General features: G+C 41.3%; 1 protein-coding gene across 1 annotated transcript in view; it reads left to right on the top strand.

The window, feature by feature from the left end:
* LOC110971370 (paired box protein Pax-7-like) overlaps positions 1–20,969 on the top strand; it is a 119,532-nt gene that overhangs the window by 91,880 nt on the left and 6,683 nt on the right. The window contains 1 exon segment of the mRNA XM_051949375.1: positions 387–651. Within this exon segment, the coding sequence (XP_051805335.1) occupies positions 387–651 (265 nt within the window).

The following is a 20,969-nucleotide window of genomic DNA, read 5'->3' as shown; positions in this document are numbered from 1 at the left end:
CACACACTCGGCTCGGTCCACCGAACTCTTCCGTGAAGGACACGGGACTTATCCTCCTCTAGCCAATCACATGTCTGCATTCCTTAAGGTAGCCCAGAAGAGCTGAATGCAACAGGCATTCTCACTGTCATGTACAGATAATAATACAGAAATACAATAACATAGTGCGATCAAATTATCTACTGGGTTACACATCCTTAAAGGGAGTCTTAATGGCAGATGTCCTATCCACTGTGCTGGAAAAAGTATGTTTTCTTCAAAAATTAAAGCTTTTGTTGTATGTGATTTTCTTTCTATTTGATTTTTTTTTGTTTTTGCTATACCAAAGTGGTATGAAGTAGAGACATGTTGAAAATTCTAAAGCATCCTCTCCACTTTGTTTGCAGGTTATGAGCATCCTGAGTAACCCCAGCAGTGTTTCATCACAGCCACAACACGACTTCTCCATCTCACCACTCCACAGCACGTTGGACTCTTCATCCAACAGTATCTCAGCCAACTGCACTCAGCGTTCAACTGAGACTTCTATTAAAACAGTGGACAGCATTCCCTCATCCCAGTCTTACTGCCCCTCCACATACAGCACTACCAGCTACAGCATGGACCCAGCTGTGGCAGCTGCCGGTTACCAGTACAGTCAGTATGGCCAGAGTGAGTCCTAATTTTTCAGACTAACAAGTTATTTTGATACCAACATATCATCTGTTTTACTATTTACTGCAACTAACCCATATAGCACAATTACATCATTTATAGATTGAAAGTTTAGAATAGATTCTCAAGAGTGTTAAGAGTTTACTGAAGCCAGTGTAGAATGCAAATACAATGCACAGTGTAAGGGGGAATCCAGAGATGAGGAGCTGTTGCTGGTAAATGACTGGGACATTAATCTTGTGTGCGTCATCTGAAGGTTGATGACTTGAAGTATAGAATAAAAGTGCTTGGTAAGTAGCTGATTAACCATTTCTGGAGACAAATGAGCTATTCAAGATGCTCAACATGGTCATTTGCAAGCAGAGGTTTGGCAAGAGGAGTCCACTGTTGAGTAGACAACCAGAGGAGACTAGGACTTGAGGCTCAAAGCGGTTGCTGGTTGGACAACCAATAAGACAAATAAGCAGGTACTACTAAGAGAGTTGGCTAACAATACTACCACGGGAGCAGACAGAACAATTTGACAAGGAGTGGTGTGACAAGCCAGGGTTTAAGTATTGCAGCAGGGGGTGAGTCTAACAGAAGTCAGACAATTTTCCACAGAGGGGAATAGTGGCCATGCCCAGGCACAGACATACACTCACAAACATAGAAAAGACAAATGGAGACAAACAAAAAAAAGGGAATTTCAGAAACAGAAAAAACAAACAAAAAAAAGCAACAGGAACAGGGCCAAGCTAATGATACTATAAGTTCATTATGCTCTTTTTTTTAACCTTAGTGATCTCATAGAAATTCCACTGCTTAATTGCATCCATGAAGTTTCCTTCACTTGTCGTCCACATGTGCTGACACCATCAGAGGGCTGTAATAGTAAAAGTGTGTTGAACTCATATATTTTTAAATGAAAAATTTCAGCATACATGCGTACAATATTAAATACTATTTTAATACTATCATGAATAAATCTGTCAGTTGATGTCTTTTGGAACCACACCATATTTTTTTTTGTTTCACTGGATGAAGCTGTGGTAGGCAGTATGTTATTTTTTTCTTTTAACTCCGCCAAGGAATGTGGCAAAGTTCTGTGACGATTGGTGTACATTTGTCTGTTAATTGGTGAATCTGTCTGTCTGTGCACAACATCACTCAAAAGTGGAATAATGGATTTGGATGAATTAGATGCATTAGATTTTGACAGTGATGCAGATTATATTCCGGATCCAAGGATTTGGAGAGTCAAGGTTATCTTGTGCAAGCATAGAAGGATCCTTGTTGAAATAGTCCATAAATGGCTGCCAAGTACTATAGAATATTTTAGTACAGCCTTGAATTGAGTACCTCAATTTCTCTAGCTTTAAATGTGACAGTACTTTCTCAAGCCAGCATCTATGTGATGGAGCCTTAGGGCTCCTCCAGTTAACAAGAATTAATCTCCTGGCAAGGAGTGTGACAAAAGCAACCAGATTTGCTTGTTTTGTTGAAAGTATAAACCCTTCAGGTGAGGTACCAAATATTGCCATAATTGGGTTAGGGCTGACCTTTTCTTACAAACATAGGAAATAGTGTCAAAGATGGATAGCCAGAAGGAGCTCAACCTTGAGCATGACCAAAACATGTGGCTGAGGGTGGCCTTAGTCTGGTGACATCTTTCACATTTTGCATCAATATTTGGATATGGTTTAGCTGGTCTGCTCCAGGAAAGGTGAAGTCTGTGTAATACCTTTAACTAAACTAGATTATGTCGGATACAAATGGAGGAAGTGTTCACTCTACTCACTGCTAATTGCAGGGTCACATCTGACATTTGCAAGTTGTGATCCCTTTCCCATTTGATCTTTATATGTTGAAGAGAAGGACAAGCTACAGTTTGAATTGTGTCATAAACAAATGAAACAAAGCCTTTTGTTTGTGGATCTCTCTTAATGCAGTCATGAATCCAGTCTTCCTCTATGGCTACTAAAGAAGGTGAAAAGCATGTCTTAATATAATTTCGATTCTGCAGATACCTGAAAAGGTGAGTGTTTGGAATGTTATACTGCATCTTAAGAAAGTCAAATGAAATGAAAAGGCCATCTTTAAACAAATCCTTTACACATCTGAGACCTCTACTTTACCACAGTTTAAACGCTGGGTCTATGAGAGAGGGAGGAAAGAAGGGATTAGCTTGAATAGGACTTGATAAAATTGGTTTCTTGTGTCCAAAATGTACTCTAAGTTGTGACCAAATTCTGAGAGAGTTCCCAACTACTGGATTATTTGTATGATATCGTTTACTTATCGGCATTGGAGCACATGCCAAAGCAGCAAGTGAGTTAGGTGAGCTTAAATGTTGTTCCATGAGTAACCACACTGGTGCCTCATATTCCGGGATGTCAGATGTCCAATATGCAAGGGCGTGAAGGTTAGCTGCCCAGTAATAATGCATCAGATTTGGTAACGCTAAACCTCCGTTCTCTCTCGGCCTCTCTAAAAATGCCTTCCTGATTCATGGTACAGTTATGTTCCATATAAAATTGGATAGGTATTTGTTAAGTTCTGTAAACTATGCTTTAGGAATGAATGTAGGGATTGTCTGAAAAAGAAACAAGAATCTTGGCAATATAGTCATTTTAATGGAATTAATTCTTCCTGCTAAAGATAGTGGAAGGGACGACCATCTCGTCAAATCCTGTTTAGATCTCTCCAGTGCCAACCTGAAATTATTTTTAAATATGTTCTTAAATCTCTTAGTGACATGGACTCCTAGGTATTTAAAAGTGTAGTGTGTAACCTTAAAAGGGAACATGTCATAAGACCTCTTCTTTGCAGATGTACTTATGGGGAAAAGCAGGCTTTTCGAGAAGTTGAGTTTGTAACCGGTAATTACCCCAAATTTAGTGATCAGATCTAATGCGACAGGTATGGATGTGTCTGGCTGAGAAAGGTACAAAAGCAGATCATCACAGTATAATGAGAGTTTATGGCTGAAGCCACAACGGTTTATGCCCAATAAGCCAGAATTTTTCCTCAAGGACACAGCAAGAGGTTCAGCGGCAATATTGAATAACAGGGGTGACAAGGGGCATCCCTGTCTTGTGCCCCTGAAAATAGGAAAATATTCTGATATAAGACTATTAGTGTGTGCAGACGCCTGTGGATTAGAGTACAATAGACTCACCCAATTACAAAATTTCTGTCCAAAATTGTCACGCCCCCTGTCCTGCCTCGGCGGTCCCTTCAGCCTGTCCGGGCCCGGCATGTCCAGCCCCCGGGCCGTCCTCCGGAGCAGTTCCTTCAGCCTGTCCGGCTCCAGCCTGTCCAGCCCTGGCCTGTCCTGTCTAATTAGGAGCAGATGTGGAAGAGCGCAGCTGAGCAATCAGCTCTGTATAAAGCCTGGCTCTTCCCTTAGCTCCATGCTGGATCATTGCCTCTGCTGCACTCTGCATTCTGCACTCCGTCATGAGCACACCTTTCCCTGGACTTTATGGATTACCTCGTCTGCTCATCACCCCTGCCCCGCTCTGGACCTCCCTTCGCCTGCTCCTGATCTGTCTGCTCCTTGGTCCCCTCAGCTCTGTCCCCCACCTCACCTTCTGATACCCCGGACATTTGAGTCATCTCTCCTCTGTTTAGTTTAGTTAAAGTCCCCCACCACGGCCAGCTCTGCCCCCCGAGGGGTGCCCAGTTCCAAGTCCAGTCCTGCCGCTAGTCCATCCCCCCGAGGGGTCCCCTGTCCTGGCTCCAGTTTCACCTCCGGAGGGGTCCCCAGTCCGGGCCTCAGTTTCATCCCCAGAGAGGTCCCCTGTCCTGGCTCCAGCTCCCTTGGCCCCGGGTCTTGTTCTACCCCTAGAGGGGTCCCCGGATCCTGTTCTGCCCTGGAGGGGCCCCTGGAACCAGTTCAGCCCCCGGAGGGGCCCCTGGCCTCGGATGCTGTTCTGCCCCCAGAGGGGTGCCCAGATCCCGTTCTTTCCCCAGGGGATCCACCGGCTCCGGCTCTGCCCCCGGAGGACCCACCGGTTCCGGCTCTGCCCCCGGGGGATCCACCGGCTTCAGCTCTGCCTCCGAGGGGGTCCCCGGCTCTGACACAGCCCCCGGAGGAACCCTCAGCTCCGGCTCCTCCCACGGAAGGAACCCCGGCCCCGGGCCCAGTTCAGACCCCGGAGGAGCCCCTGGCTTCAGTGATGCCCTTGGAGGAATCCCCAGCTCCTGCCCTGTCCCCTGTGAGGTCCTCAGCCCCAGCTCCAGTCCCGCTTCCAGGGAGCTTCCCGGCCCCGGATCCAGTGCGGCCCCCAGGGAGGTCCCGCCGCCGCCGGTCCCCAGTCCGGCCACCGATCCGGCCCCCGGAGGGGTTCCGCCGCTGCAGGTCCCCAGTCCGGCCACCGATCCGGCCCCCAGAAGGGGCCTGCTGCCGCCAGTCCCCAGTCCGGCCTCCAGCCCAGCCCGTCCGTCCGTCCCTTGGGCTGCCCCCCGGAGCAGTCCCTCCGGCTGGACGCTGTGGGTCCCGAGAACATTCCGCCGGCACCCCGACTGGTCCAGTGTGCACCAGGAGGCGCACCTCGAGGGGGGGTACTGTCACGCCCCCTCCTGCTCCTGTGCTCTGGTTCATCTAATTAGGAGCGGCTGTGGAAGAGCGCAGCTGAGCGCAATGAGCAATCAGCTCTGTATAAAGCCTGGCTCTTCCCTCAGCTCCATGCTGGATCATTGCCTCATGCTACACGCCGCACTCCGCCGCGAGCACACCGTTCTCTGGATCTAAGCATTACCTCATCTGCTCGTCACCCCTGCCCCGCTCTGCACCTCCCTTCGCCTGCTCCTGATTTGTCTGCTCCTCGGTCCTCTCCACGTCTCCGCCGCCGGCTCCCTCAGCTCTGTCCCCCACCTCGTCTTCTGATACCCTGGACATTTGTGAGTCATCTCTCCTCTGTTTAGTTTAGTTAAAGTCCCCCACCACGGCCATCAGGTCCGTCGCTCTTAGTTTAGTTTAGCTCCTGTTTAGTTCCTTTTCCCTGTGCCTCCCGAGTGGTTATTTTCTGTTATTTATATTAAAAACCTTCCTTTTTAATTCACCCGCCTGCCTGTTTTGCCTGCTTTCATGGGTTCACACCACCTAGTCCGTGACAAAAACCAAACTGTATGAAAGCTGCAAGTAAATAATTGTACTCCACCCTGTCAAAGGCTTTATGAGCATCTAACGATATCAATACCTCCTCTATGTGAATGGGGTTTGGTGTATATAATATGTTAAGCACACGACATAAATTGTCAGTGAGTCGCCTGCCAGTCATAAAGCCTGTCTGATCTCTGTGGATTATTTTGTGTATAATTGGTTCAAGTCTCGCGGCAAGGGTCTTTGTTAAAATTTTATAATCGCAGCAAAGCAAACTGATCGGTCTGTAAGAGTCACATTTTAGCGGATCTTTATCCTTCTTGAGAAGCACAGATATAGTTGCCTGTGTCATTGGCAGAGTTTCCTTCTGTAAGGCTTCTTCATATACTTCACGTAAAAGTGGCACCAATTTTGCAGAAAAGGCTTTATAAAATTCAATGGAGTAGCCATCTGGACCAGGCGACTTCCCAGATTTAGATGGTTTTATGGTTTTTTTAATTTCAGCCAGTGTTAAAGGTTTCTCTAGTGTACTGACATTGTCCTGGCCCAGGGATGGTATCTTTAAATTATTGAAAAACTCTGTGATTAGAGTGTCATCACCTGCCTCTGATTTATATACATTTTGGTAAAATTCTTGAAATTGTTTATTTATACTCTTTTGCTCTGTGGTGCTACTACCATTACCCAATTCAATTTCAGTAATGAAGCTTGTTGCAGCAGACTGTCTAAGCTGATGACTCAAGAGTTTGCTAGAGTGTTCTCCAGATTCATAATGGGTTAACTTACGACACAAATCTTCAGCATGGTCAGTCATTATGTCATATTCAGTTTGTAGTGAGGTTCTTTCCCTGTAGAGATTTTCAGAGGGTGTTGATGAATATTCCTGATCAATTGTATGCATCCTGGCCTCTGTTTCTGAGAGACGTTTTGCACGCTCTTTGTTAGCACTAGCAGTATAAGATATTATCATCCCCCTCAGAGAGTCTTTTAGTGTTTCCCATAGACAGCTTTTACTTGTCTCAGGGGTTTGATTAGTTTCCATAAAAAGATCAATATGATTGGATATGTACTTGTTACAATCCAACCTCTAGGGGTTGGCTGGACGCAACAGAATAACCAGGTGTTGTTGATTTAGGTAAAGGGATTTATTGCTTATTGGCAAAAGGGGAACATAAAAGTGACAATAAACACAAGACTGGTGAGTGTTGCCAAATCAAAGAAAGGAATAAAACAAAACAAAGTCTAACAGAGTTCCCAAATTATCTAAACCCAAAACAACTAAACTCCTAAGCCAAACTTAAATACAACAGCAACACCCACCACCAGGAACAAAAACTAATACAAAGTGTGCACAAAATGAACTCAACAAAACTGGTGCCTCACACTCACTGATTACACAGTTCACAAAGACTCTAAACACAGAGTGGCTTCTTCACTAAGGTGGCAGGCTGCTAATTGGAGCCTCAGTCTCCACTTGAGACAGTAGGCTTCACACCAAGGTAGCAGCCGCCAACAGAAACCCAAAGTGTCGGCAGAACCCACCACGAGTATCTGCCGACCGAAGTGTCTGTGTAACCCACCAACCCACCACAAGTACCTACAGACCGAAACACATCGAAAATACAAACAAATTTTCACACAGAAAGAGGTACCAAGGTGGACTGGTCACAGCTACCAGCCACCCAGACTAATGACACGGTGGCAGGTATATAGCCTGCAGGTGTGGTGCTGGCTGCATCTGGTTGGTCAGAGGTGGAGGGGAGCTGGAGGGTGGCCCAATCAGGAAGGTTGGAGGGTGGGGAGAACCGGATTGCAGTGCAGTCTGCAATGCAGACTCAGCTCTGGTGTCATCAGCTGGAATGGCTGGCAGCTGGGGTTCCAGAGACTCTGAAACAACCACAGCTGAACCCACACGTGTAATTCTCCCCCATACAAAGGCCCAACAGGACATCACCCCCAGAAACCAGATGGCACACCAACACTGGTGGCCGTAACAGTACTCCACAAAATCTTGATAGAAATCCACAGAGAGATATTAGAGGCCCAACCGTCAAAACCACTTACTTGAAGAACACAGGGTTAACAATATAACATAACAACAACATCAGGTGTGATGAGTGAGATATGATTCTGTCACTATGTGGTGACAATACATATCTGAAGATCAATAAATTAAAGTGTGGTTGTGAACAGTATGATTTGTGTAGGAGCCATATTTCATTTTGTTCTTGGTTTTGTAATTTCCCACCCCAGATCCAAGGAAGGTTTAATTCTTTTCCTGGAGCTTGACGGCCTGGGGTCATCTGAAGGTATTTAGCTGATTATATGATTGGGTTCAGGTGTTGTTGAATAGAAACAGGCGGAGGCACACAGTTTTCGATTGTGCTCGGTGTTATTTGCGTTTTACTATTTTCTTTATGACCAAGTTTAAGTAACGAGTAAAAAACAAAAATAAAGAACTGGGATTATTCCGACTCTTATGAAGAATCTGTTTGTTTATTTTTAGTTGAGTGCACGTCAAAACTCTCATACAGCCACCATCCATAACCAATAGTGCTAAGTACAGGACATAGCTGTTACAATTTGTATTGCTTAACTGAATGTAGGTGCTAACTGTGTTGTATGAACATCACTGTTTTGTTTTGTTTTTTAACTGGGGGTCCAGACCTGGAGTAACATGTGAAACAAAATGCAAAAGTCATGCAGATGTTTAAACTGAGGATGTACGGCTTTTGTTTATTTATGCAGTTGCTATTTGTATAGTCACAAGTTATTAACACAGTTTATATTTTACGTATCTAGCCCTGAATCATAACACAATAATCTCAGGACACCTTACATAATTGACTTACAGTGTCATTGAGAGAAGCAATATAAAATATATACTAATGCCAAGTTAGCCGGTCAAACCCAGACTGGACTTTATAGTACACAAAACTCAAAATAGGTTTAAAGATGACAGTAGTGTTGTATTGCCTAAAGCTACCACAATAAAATCCAGATTGTAAAAGAGCATAATTTACATAAGAACTATTCAACATGGAATCTCAAATACAATAACAAGGATTGGGTAAAACTGTTGTAAAATGGTAATTCAATTCAATTCAATTATATATATATAGAACAAATTCACAACATATGTCATCTCACAGTGCTTAATATCTTAAGGTACAAACTTCACAATTTTTAAATTGAGATCAGAGAACCCAACAGTACAAAGTTGCCTTTGGATTACCTCTGAGCACGTGGTTGGCTATAGTGGAGAGAAGCCAAAAACCAACCCTTCCTAAATACTGAGAGGGGGAAAAAAACCTCTGACAGAACCAGGCTCAGGGAAGGTGGCCATCTGCCTTGCTTGGTTGGGGTGAGAGTGGGGATGATTGGGGTGGGGATAGCAGAATAGTAGATGGAGAACAGACAATACAAACAGAACAATAAACATTTTGGAGGTTGATGAGGGCAGAAATTGCAGATCAGAGACGTATAGTTCCAGATCCAGAGACAACTGCAGGGAGAACAAACACAGAGCCTCAGGGAAAAACAGAGTTAGTGATATGTAGGGGCGATTTATTACTGTATGAAAAATAAGAGACAAGAGAAGAAGAGCCCCGTGCATCATGGGAGTCCAGCAGCAGTCTGAACCTGTAGCAGCAAAACTAAGGGACAGCTCAGGTGATCCTGAGCAGCTCTAACTTTAAACTTTATTAGTCCTTGGGCCAGGACCCAAAATTTCAGATACCAGTACCACCCGAGGTGACCAATTCTTTTTGGTATTTTTAACTTGCTATATGTCTCTAGTTTGCATTTTGATATGATAGCCCTTGCATACTCACAGCTAAATATATGTTATCACTCGTTTAATGGACATGACCCACAATGAAATGCATGGAGTCTGAGCCAAAAGTCCTATCAACATGACAGGACAATTTGATGGGATTTTTCTTCATTGCGAAAAAAAATATGAAACACCACATGCTATACATGACCTGCATAATAACTTTACAGCTCAGAACAATACTATAACAAACATGAGACTGAGAAAGATTTCGTTGCTATGGTAACAAGATTTTCTGTAAGCAGGACGGGACAATAAAATAGTGAAAATTTGATAAACAATTTCAAAGTTAAATTCTATTGAATATTTTTTAAAAATAAGACAAACCATGTCTTGTGATTTGTGGTCAGTGTGAGACAGCAGACTATAATTTCCAGTTAAACATACAAAATACCTTTTAAATGGTATCAAAACTGTCAAAATTGTGATGACAAGTTCAAATGTAACCCAATTATAACAGACTGCTACCAGAATTCATCATATGTCAAAACACTATTGCAAAGACTATTTCCATTACGAAGCTAAATTTTCAAATGAATGAATTTTCATCCTGTTGTGCTGTGCGGTAATTCTCTGAGAACAGTACAGAGTTATAAGGTAGGAGGTAGGAGTCATTTCTTACACGTACCAATATCATATAAAATAAAGGCAGTCATTCAAGTTAATTCAAAGTTAATCCTAAAAAAGGAAAGGATATTACCACAGTTAATTGATTTAATTCAGCTTAATTAACCTTAATTAGAACTGTAAAAGGCAACTTGCATAACTAGACATCTCAGCAGCTTCTTCAAAGGACCTGAAAACAAACATACACCTACCCACAATAACTCCTATAGGAAAAAACACGTGAAGGCAAATACACTATCAAATAAGCAGAAAAAGATGCATTCATTTGGGTCTGATGTTTAATTATTATAATATATTATATGTACAATATATTTCTCACAGTTTTATTTGATTATTGAGTTATGTTAAATGTGATCTTTGCATACTGCAAGATTTAACCCGCTGAAACCCATTGATGATATTAATGTCATTTTTTCTTTTTAAACTGTTTTTAGCCTCTAATCAAGAAAATAATGAGACTTTATCATTGTTTCAATTTTTCAGGATTTTGTGAAAACGTTATAAAATTGCAATAGCCACACTAAATGCATGCAAATATTCCAACTTAATTTTTAACAAAATCCACAGATGATTCGGCATTGATAATTCAATAGTATCAAAATATGTATCTTGAAATGAATTGTATTGATATGAAATTGTTGAATATGGCACAATAAAATGCAAACTAATTTAACAAGTCAAAACTCTAATTGCAATCCCTGTTAGAATACACCGCCACACAACAGAAAATCTGTAAGAAAATTATCTTATTACAACTTTATTTTATTTTTTGAACTTGCAAAAGTGGAATTGTATTAAATCAGTCCTCCACTATTAGTTTATATTTACATATAGGAATTGCTTGAACATGATAATGATTTCTGGTGTCTGAGGACTCTTAACTGGTGGATTTCATTCTCCTTTGTGTCTCCTTACATGTGAAACTGAAGGCAGCAGTTTTTTTGAACTATGAAGCACAAACGAGCACCATACTGCAGTTGATGTGTGTACCTGCTAATATACTGTTAATCCTATATTAAATTCATTGGGTAAACTTTTAAGCTTAACCCCATAGGCTATAGTATACAGTACAGATACTGTATATTATATAAATGGTACAATTGATTAATTTACTCCTGACCCAGGGTATAGGGCCGTCGGTATAAACAAGCAGCATCCATTAAAGCCCAGTGTTGCATTTTTGCACCATTGAAAGAAATCCCTGAAAATCACAAGTAGAGTTGAAGACAAAATTATTAGGCCCACTATGAAATTTAAGATTTGGTTTGTTGTTGTTTTTTCAAAAAAAACCTCAAGCGCTGTTATACACAGCTAGTTGATGGTCCTAGTTAAATGGTCTGTATTTATATAGAGCTTTACTATACCTGCAAGGTACCCAAAGCACTTTACAATATACATCACATTCACCCATTCACACACTGATGGCGGAAGCTGTCATGCAAGGTGCTAACCACAACCCACCAGGAGCAATTAGGGATTCGGTGTCTTGCTCAGGGACACCTCGACATGAGCACGACAGGCCGGGGAATCGAACCGGCAACTCTTCGGTTGCAAGACAGTCACTCTATCCACTGAGCTATGCTACTAGTTTTATTTTGGAGCTTACAATATTTTATTTTGGACACAGAAACAAGATTATTTAACTAAAACCAAAAACTACCAGGGTCATTATTAGTCCCCTAGATGCTAATAGTCAGTTGTGTTTCCTTTTTGCTGGATAACAGCTTCCAGTCATTTATTGCTGTTTGTAACGAGTCTCTGACATCTCCTGAGGAATCCCAACCTGTTCTTCTTTGACAAACCTCTCAGCTCCTCCAGATTTGATGGTCTTCTGGCATGGACCTTGGCCTTCAGTTGACCCCACAGATTTTCAGTGGGATCCCAGTCAGGGCTTTGTGCAGGTCAGTCAATAATGTTCACTTTGGTCTTCTGGAGGTAGGTCTTCACCAGGAGCAATGTAAGTTTTGGGTTGTTGTCATGTTGGAAGACCCAGACCCAGTTTAGCAGCTGACTGCTGGAGGTTTTCTTTCTAAATCTTCATATATCCTTCTTTCTTCATGATTCCTTAAACCTTGACCAGATTCCCAGTTCCAGACGCACTGAAGCATCTAACATCATGATACTGCCACCGCCGTGTTTAACTGTGGGGGCAGAGTTCTTCGGGTTCTACGCCTCTCCCATGTTTCTCCAAACAGAAGCAACGTCTCTACGACCAAAGACCTCTAGTTTGGTCTCATCTGAAGGACACGCTTCCAGTCTTCATAATCTTTCTCCAGGTTGTCCTTAGCACACTTCAGTCTGGCTTGAAGGTTTCTCTTCTGTGGAAGTGGAGGGTTCGGGTTTAGTCCATTTCTGTGTAGGGCTCTAGTGACCGTCTTCTTTGACGCTACAATTCCTGACTTCTCTAAGTCATTAACCAGTGTTTTGGTGGTTGTTCTAGCATCTGTAGACACATCTCTCACACGTTTTCTTTCCAGAGTCTTTGAAATCTTTGTTTTCCTCCCTCTGCCAGACTTGTTCTGTGCTGTGTGGCTCTCTGAATTTCTTGTTGAGACTTCTCACTCCACTGCTGGACACTTGGAAACGCTGTGATAACTTTGTAGACCCTTCTTCTGCTTTGTAAGCATCAATAATTCTTTTTCTCTTTTTGTTTTTGGCATGATGCTTTCTCAAGTAATAGCTCAAATCCTTAAGTTTTTATACTGTGTGTAAAGTGTAGGACAACCCCAGTTTTAACTTGATTGATTGATTGATTGATTGATTGATTGATTGACTGATTACAAGCTGTGAGCATTACAAAGTTAAAACACATGATTGCACAACAGCGGTTTGTGGTTTGACTCAATAAAAAGGTAAATTCTTAAGGGGGCCAATAATTTTGACGCTGGTAGTTTTTTGGTTTTTGTTGAATAATTTTGTTTCTGTGTGCAAAATAAAATAAAGTAAGTTTCGAAAATAAAACTAGGATGTTTGGGAAAGCTGAGATATAAATTCCTTGATGTGTTTAACAGCACTTGGGTTTTTTTTTCAAAAAACTTAAATTTCATGGCGTGGCTAATAATTTTGTCATAAACTGTATTATACTTTTTAAAAAATATTTTGAGCTGTTTATCACTAAAAATCTGTATCTGTATTTCTATATGTAGAAAAAAAAATTACAGATCAAATACTTGCTTGGAAAATTATTGAAATTGTTCCTAAAGAGAGAGCTGGGGTATCAGTGAAAGACATGTTGTTTGAACTTGGAATGTGTTATGTCTCACAGTATTAAGATTTTCCTAAAATACATTCCAAAAATGTTGCAATTTTGCAGTTCAGACTGTGGGGTGCTGGGATATGTAGTGTTTGTCTACATTCAGGCAGAAATAGGTACAGCTGGACAGCCTTAAAAAAATGTTGTAATGTTGCAGCTGTGGGTCTCATAGGCTTAAATGGATTGCAATACAGCAGTTATGGTAAATGTGACCGTTTCACAAAAAAGTGACTAAGGTGCCAGTGTGGAAAGGCTATCACATCTTAATGTACTTATATTAACCCAATGTACATTTTAGAACCACTTTGGTTTGGTCACCTGAGGTGGTACCAATATCTGGTCTGGCCCATGGACTATATGGAAGGGTAAGTTTTAATCCTAATCTTAAAGTAAAGAGGGTGTCTGTCTCATGAACCAACCCAGTCTCACATCAAATTGTGACATAATCACGGTCCACAATGCAAAACGTTACAATCTCACAATTTGGGCCTGAAAATTGTGAGATGCTCACGTTTTTCCCCCCAATTCTTTTCTATTGGTCTGACGAAGGGTCACGTGACTGCTTGCTGCAGGCTTCTCAAAATAAAAACATGGTGGCTATTCCTTTTATTTTCCGTGGAAAATGCATTATTTTAAGATAGTTTGGACAGAAAAAAACATTTTGATGACATTTTTAGCGAGAAATATATAAAACACTTTCACATTATCCATTCAGTTATTGGAAATGATCTGTGGTTTGGTTTGTTTTTATGCTGAATTTCACGTCACGGCATTAAATTGTGAGTGTCACATTTTCTACTGTTATGGTGGTTGATTAGGACGCTGCCACAGATGAAACCAAGTGGTGTGTTTATTTTTGTATTGTTGCATTGTGTCATTTTTTGGGTTGTTAAATCATTTATGTAACTCTTGATGATTACTGCTAGTTACTGAGATGTCTTCCCCGGCGTTTCATTAGTTGACGCGCTTCGCTCCCTTGTTAACAAGTTGCATTTCAATGATCCACAAGTCGCTCGTTGTCAATGCAAACAACCGTATTTATTTCCATGAACGTGTTTTTACCGCAATCATTTGTTGAGCTCGTCCATACACCAGTCAACGCACAGCGACCTAAAAGCTTTCTTCCCTTCCAGGTTCGGAGCACCACAACAAGATCCCCCTGTCTTTCTACCTGAGCCTCAGGCATTACAGCGACACCAAAAAATATATACATTTTAATTTCACAATATTCGTTCAGTTCTTGTGTATGATCTTTGGTTTGTTATGACGATGAATCTTTCACGTCTCGGAATGGAATTTTTACATTGTTACGTTTTCTACCGTTGCTGTGGTGGTTGCTAAGGAAGCGTCCAAGGGCTAAACCAAATGGCGTATATGTTATTGTATTTATTCGTTACATTGTGTCATTATCTGAGCTCTTAACATATTTGTGTAGTTACTGACGATATCTATTGTTAACCTTTCCTGCTGTCCGCTTCCTGACCGTGGTCGGGAAAACACAGGGGAGAACTGATACGTTTAACTGCTTCTATTTAAATAAAATGTGCGGAGACGGTTGTTCAGTCTTTCTTATTTACTGAAGAACGGTGCATTAAATTATTCCACTTATCACAGTTTCTTCTGGCACGGCCTTTACCGAGTAACACAACAACATAACAACGTGCAGCACTTCTGGCACCTTTCTTCTTCGGTGGTGTCTGTGTAAAACAATGTCCAACATGCAAACAGCACACCTAGTGCCATGAAGCACAAAATGCAGGTGTAAATCAATGACATCTTACAATTACAATGTCCTGTCTTTTAACTAATAAAGACACATTGCCCACATATAAAGAACTTCACATCAGTGCATCGGTGTTCATTGTTTGTTTTGTTCACTGACATAGTGCAATAAAGTTTTATTTTTTAAAACCATCCAGTACCGTAATGAATATTGAATGAATATGGCATCTCGTTTACATCACTTATTAAGGAGCGAGAAAATTACTGACGTTGTTTATGATTCAAGACAAACAGAGGACACACTGTGTGCCCCTTTAATGTCCAAAAGGCCAATTAAGGTCAAAATCTCACAGATTCTTTGACCAATTTGAACCAACCTGCACATGCTTGATATTGGGTCCTAAAGCAATACTGGTGTACGTTTTCAGACCACCAGGACCTACAATGGCAGAATAGGAGCAAAAAAGACACTGGAACAGGGGCCTTTTTAAGATGGAAATGTAAAATGAATGAGAAACAGTGTGAGAACATCAATCAAAGTGCATAAAGTCATAGAACAGGGTGTGCTGAATGCTCTGGGAGCAAGTCTGCAGTGAAAACACCTTTGAAGGGGTCAAGGGTCACTAAATCTGAAGACTTCGATTGAAGGAGACATTTTTGCAGCATATCAAGTATCGTAAAAGTCATTCCCAGTGAAATTCAAGTCTGTTATTGTGTGGGACTATTCAGAGCAGTCACATGAAGCACTGTATCTGTTTTCAAGGGTCTAGCCCCATGGGAACCCGCTTTTTTCAGCAGTGAGGCCTACGAGTAGTGATGAAGCCTGAGGCCTTCAAACATGTAAAAAAAATTCCTGCTCGGTCATTTTTGAGACCCTTGACCCCTTCAAAGGTGTTTTCACTGCAGACTTGCTCCCAGAGCATTCAGCACACCCTGTTCTATGACTTTATGCACTTTAGTGCACTTTGATTGATGTTCTCACACTGTTTCTCATTCATTTTACATTTCCATCTTAAAAGGCCCCTGTTCCAGTGTCTTTTTTGCTCCTATTCTGCCATTGTAGGTCCTGGTGGTCTGAAAATGTACACCAGTATTGCTTTAGGACCCAATATCAAGCATGTGCAGGTTGGTTCAAATTGGTCAAAGAATCTGTGAGATTTTGACCTTAATTGGCCTTTTGGACATTAAAGGGGCACACAGTGTGTCCTCTGTTTGTCTTGAATCATAAACAACGTCAGTAATTTTCTCGCTCCTTAATAAGTGATGTAAACGAGATGCCATATTCATTCAATATTCATTACCGTACTGGATGGTTTTAAAAAATAAAACTTTATTGCACTATGTCAGTGAACAAAACAAACAATGAACACCGATGCACTGATGTGAAGTTCTTTATATGTGGGCAATGTGTCTTTATTAGTTAAAAGACAGGACATTGTAATTGTAAGATGTCATTGATTTACACCTGCATTTTGTGCTTCATGGCGCTAGGTGTGCTGTTTGCATGTTGGACATTGTTTTACACAGACACCACCGAAGAAGAAAGGTGCCAGAAGTGCTGCACGTTGTTATGTTGTTGTGTTACTCGGTAAAGGCCGTGCCAGAAGAAACTGTGATAAGTGGAATAATTTAATGCACCGTTCTTCAGTAAATAAGAAAGATTGAACAACCGTCTCCGCACATTTTATTTAAATAGAAGCAGTTAAACGTATCAGTTCTCCCCTGTGTTTTCCCGACCACGGTCAGGAAGCGGACAGCAGGAAACAAGGGAGCGAAGCGCGTCAACTAATGAACGGCCGGGGAAGACATCTCAGTAACTAGCAGTAATCATCAAGAGTTACATAAATGATTTAACGATTCAAAAAATTACACAATGCAGCAATACAAAAATAAACACACCACTTGGTTTCATCTGTGGCAGCATAACGGTAGAAAATGTGACACTGTCACAATTTAATGCCGTGACGTGAAATTCAGCATAAAAACAAACCAAACCACAGATCATTTCCAATAACTGAATGGATAATGTGAAAGTGTTATATATATTTCTCGCTAAAAATGTCATCAAAATCAAATAATTGGGGGAAAAAACGTGAGCATCTCACAGTTTTCAGGCCCAAATTGTGAGATTGTAACGTTTTGCATTGTGGACCAATGTGATTAGGTCACAATTTGATGTGAGACTGGGTTGCCTGAACCCAAACTGGGAGCTGATTTCGCAACAGAGAGGCTGATAATTGAAAGCTCTTCCTCTCATTCTGCTCCTGGATACTCTGAGAACCACAAGTAAACCTGCAGTTTGAGAGTTAAGGGCTCTGTTGGGATGATGTGATACAGTAAGGTCATTTAGATAAGTTGGACATTAAGTTGATAAATTGGTAATTAAGAGTTTTATATGGGAGAAGCGGGATTTTAAGTTCCATCCTGGATTTTACAGGGAACCATAGAAGAGAAACTAATAAAGGAGAAATAAGATCTTTCTTACTGGTTCCTGTTAGAGCTCTGGCTGCTGCATTTTGCATCAGCTGGAGATTTTTAACCCCTTGACGCCTATTGCCGCAAATTTGCAACATACGACTTTTGTTCAGACTGCAGCCGAGATGACATATACATTCCCCCTATGCCAGCTTGTGCATACTCAATGCGTACCATGGAACCTTTTGCAAGCACTGGTTTCTCATAGGACCAGTCAGAGTGGGACCTAATTGTTATATATCTGTTATATCCGTTCTATGTCTAATAGATAAATTAGCAATCTCCACTTACTTCAGCATCAGCTGGAAAGCAAAAACACTTTGTTAAAAATTTAATTGTAAATAAATTCAGGCATCAAGGAGTTAAGAGATTTATTGAGACATGCCAATAACAAGGCATTACAACAGCTTAGCTTAGAAGTTACAAATGCATAGACTAGTTCTTCAGCATCACTGTGAGACAGGATGTTCCTGATTTTTACAATATTATGCAGATGAAAGAAATCTGTCCTCTAAAAATATCTCCAAGGTTCTTTACAGTAGAACTAGAGACTAAGGCAGTGCCATCCAGAATAACTATCTGGTTAGATAGTATGTTTCTGTGGTGCTATGGGCCAAATACAATAACCTCAGTTTTAGCTGAATTTAAACAAAAAGAATTACAAAGTATGTATGTTAAATAGAATGTACAAAGTAAATAATATTGGTCCTAACACAGCCTGCCATAATTGCAGCCTCCAACGTAAAAGTCACACATGCTACACACCCAGACCAAATCCTATCTCTGCATTAATGCTTCCAGATAGGTAATGTTTAATATAAATCTATATGGAATCATCTTACAAACTACTGTCTATGACAAGCCATTCAGTGTCTAATGCCAATATTTCTCAGATTCTCACTTTCTTCAATAGCTCATCACATTAGAGCTGCAATATGGGTCATGTTAGGAAAACATAGTGGAATATGGTTAATAAATCCATCAACCACCACAACCCCCACAACCCAACTTTGTGTTTTTGTTTTCCTGCTTTTCCACTTAATGTTGGCATTGGATGTTCTGCAAATCACAAGGTACAGAATTGACTAGCCTGGACCTAATTCCATGGATTCTACCACACATCCTTCAGGACATTAATAGATTAATTCACAACAGGTTTCAGACAGTTCAGGCAGACAGGAATAAATCCAAGAGTGGCAAGGAAGAAGGTGGAGAACCTGTTGCATTTATTAACAGATGGTGCCACCCGGGTCATATTGCAATGGGAGGTTTTTACAGCCCAGCTGTGGGGCTACATTTATACTCCTTATCCAGGGGCTTTTCACATGCCAGCTTGATTGCTGTTTACTCCCAATCCCAAATGCACCTCTCAGTGCTATGCTAGCAACTTTATGTGACATCATCCATTCAGTTTCTGCAAGACTCCACCTAAATGCTAGTATTTTTTGTGTTGTATTGTGCCTTAAATTCTTGAATAACTTCACAACTTCCACAATCTTGAGCAACTAAATCAATTTCAATGGGGATTAATAAAGTTTTTATGATTGTGATTCTGTTAGCAATTTGGGGTTTTAGTTTTGTTTATCGTTTTTAGCAGTTTTGCTAACATTGTACTGCAGTAATTACTGAGTAGTTTTTTCCCTTTTAAATTCTTTGTGATCACTGTCTGATATGATAATTGTGGTTTGACTAAGGCCCGCCACCCCCACCTCTACCTTCTGCAGACAGATTTAACAGTTTACTTCAGACACTTGACTCTTCTCTTGTTCTAATTCAGGAAGCTCCTGAAAGATTAAAGTACATACTCAAAAAAGCCTGGTGTGTGTGTGTGTGTGTGTGTGTGTGTGTGTGTGTGTGTGTGTGTGTGTGTGTGTGTGTGTGTGTGTGTGTGTGTGTGTGCGCGTGTGTTTGTGTGTGTGTGTGTGTGTGCGCGTGTGTTTGTGTGTATGCGTGCATGCGTGTGTACTTGTGTTTGTGCATATGTGTTATCAGATAGGCTCTATCTCAGAGGCAGAGAACTCTAAGTGTGACAGCTCAACAGGGATTTAAGGTATAAACCTGGTTGACAGGAAAAAAACATCTTCTTTTAGAGGGTCTCACTAAGCCTTTCTGAAACACAAGCACACACACATGCAGACACACACATACTGCTCCCCCACTAGTTGTCTAGGTGACTGGCATCTTGGCAGACAGACCAGCCCACCCATAGGTGCTCTTCTTTCTCTCATTTCTCAGCACAAGAGTGACAGCTTCCTTTCTATGCACACTAGCTTCTTAACTGACATGCCTTACTTATCTCCTCCCAATAGCCAGAACACTCACACATGTACACCCACACACATCATGTCACATCACATCTGTCAGCCCTCCCCTTTATAAAAGAGAAGTTATCATCAGCTGAACCAAGGAGGGACAACATCCACAACTCTGAGAGAAAATATGCTGAGCATTAACGTCAGTTTTCCAAGAACCCCAGTAGTCACTAGAATTAGTGACTACCTGCCTCTCTGTCTTTCTTTCTGTATAAGCTGTTGGCTGCTTTTGTCTGTCTGTCAAACACAGTGTCCTCATGTCAGTCTGTGTGATTGGATGTACAACAAATTGCAACAATACAATACATGCTAAAGAACCAGTGTGTAGGTATAAGTGGCATTTGGTGATGAGGTAGCAGATTACAACCAAATGAATACCCCTCCCTTACCAGTTGTGTAGGAGAATCTAGGGTGGCCACTTTCACATAAAAACATTAAATGAGCTCTATGAAGGCAGTATTTTTAAACTGCTGTAGAACCTGGGTAGGACCCATGGCAGACCCTGCGGAAAGATCCACTCTCTATGTTGGCATATAGGGCTCAATCTAAGCTAACAAAAACACAAGAAACAATTTACAGTTGCAATTGATTGTACACTAATAAAGATAATTTAATTTAAAAGCCTATTATATTTCATTCTGGAAATTGCCCTGCCTAAATTCTACACACAGGACCTCAAAAGGATCAAAAGTAACTTAAAAGTAGGATTCTATATGTTTTTATAAGTCATGTAACCAATCAGTAATCAATCATGACAATATCCACCATACAATTTGCATTATAAAAGCCTGTTATGTCTCATTCCTGTGTGCTAGAAAGCTCAACTGTTGTACAGTTACTGTTAATAAGACGTCATTAAACTATGCTGTTGTACTGAGGGATGTGTTCACTCATAACTTTGGACACACCACACACACAGAGACACAGAGACACAGACACACAGACACAGACACAGACACACACACACACACACACACACACACACACACACACACACACACA

The sequence above is a fragment of the Acanthochromis polyacanthus genome, chromosome 6 (assembly GCF_021347895.1).
Source record: "Acanthochromis polyacanthus isolate Apoly-LR-REF ecotype Palm Island chromosome 6, KAUST_Apoly_ChrSc, whole genome shotgun sequence".
NCBI lineage: Eukaryota > Metazoa > Chordata > Actinopteri > Pomacentridae > Acanthochromis > Acanthochromis polyacanthus.
This window is presented reverse-complemented; position numbering and strand designations above follow the sequence as displayed.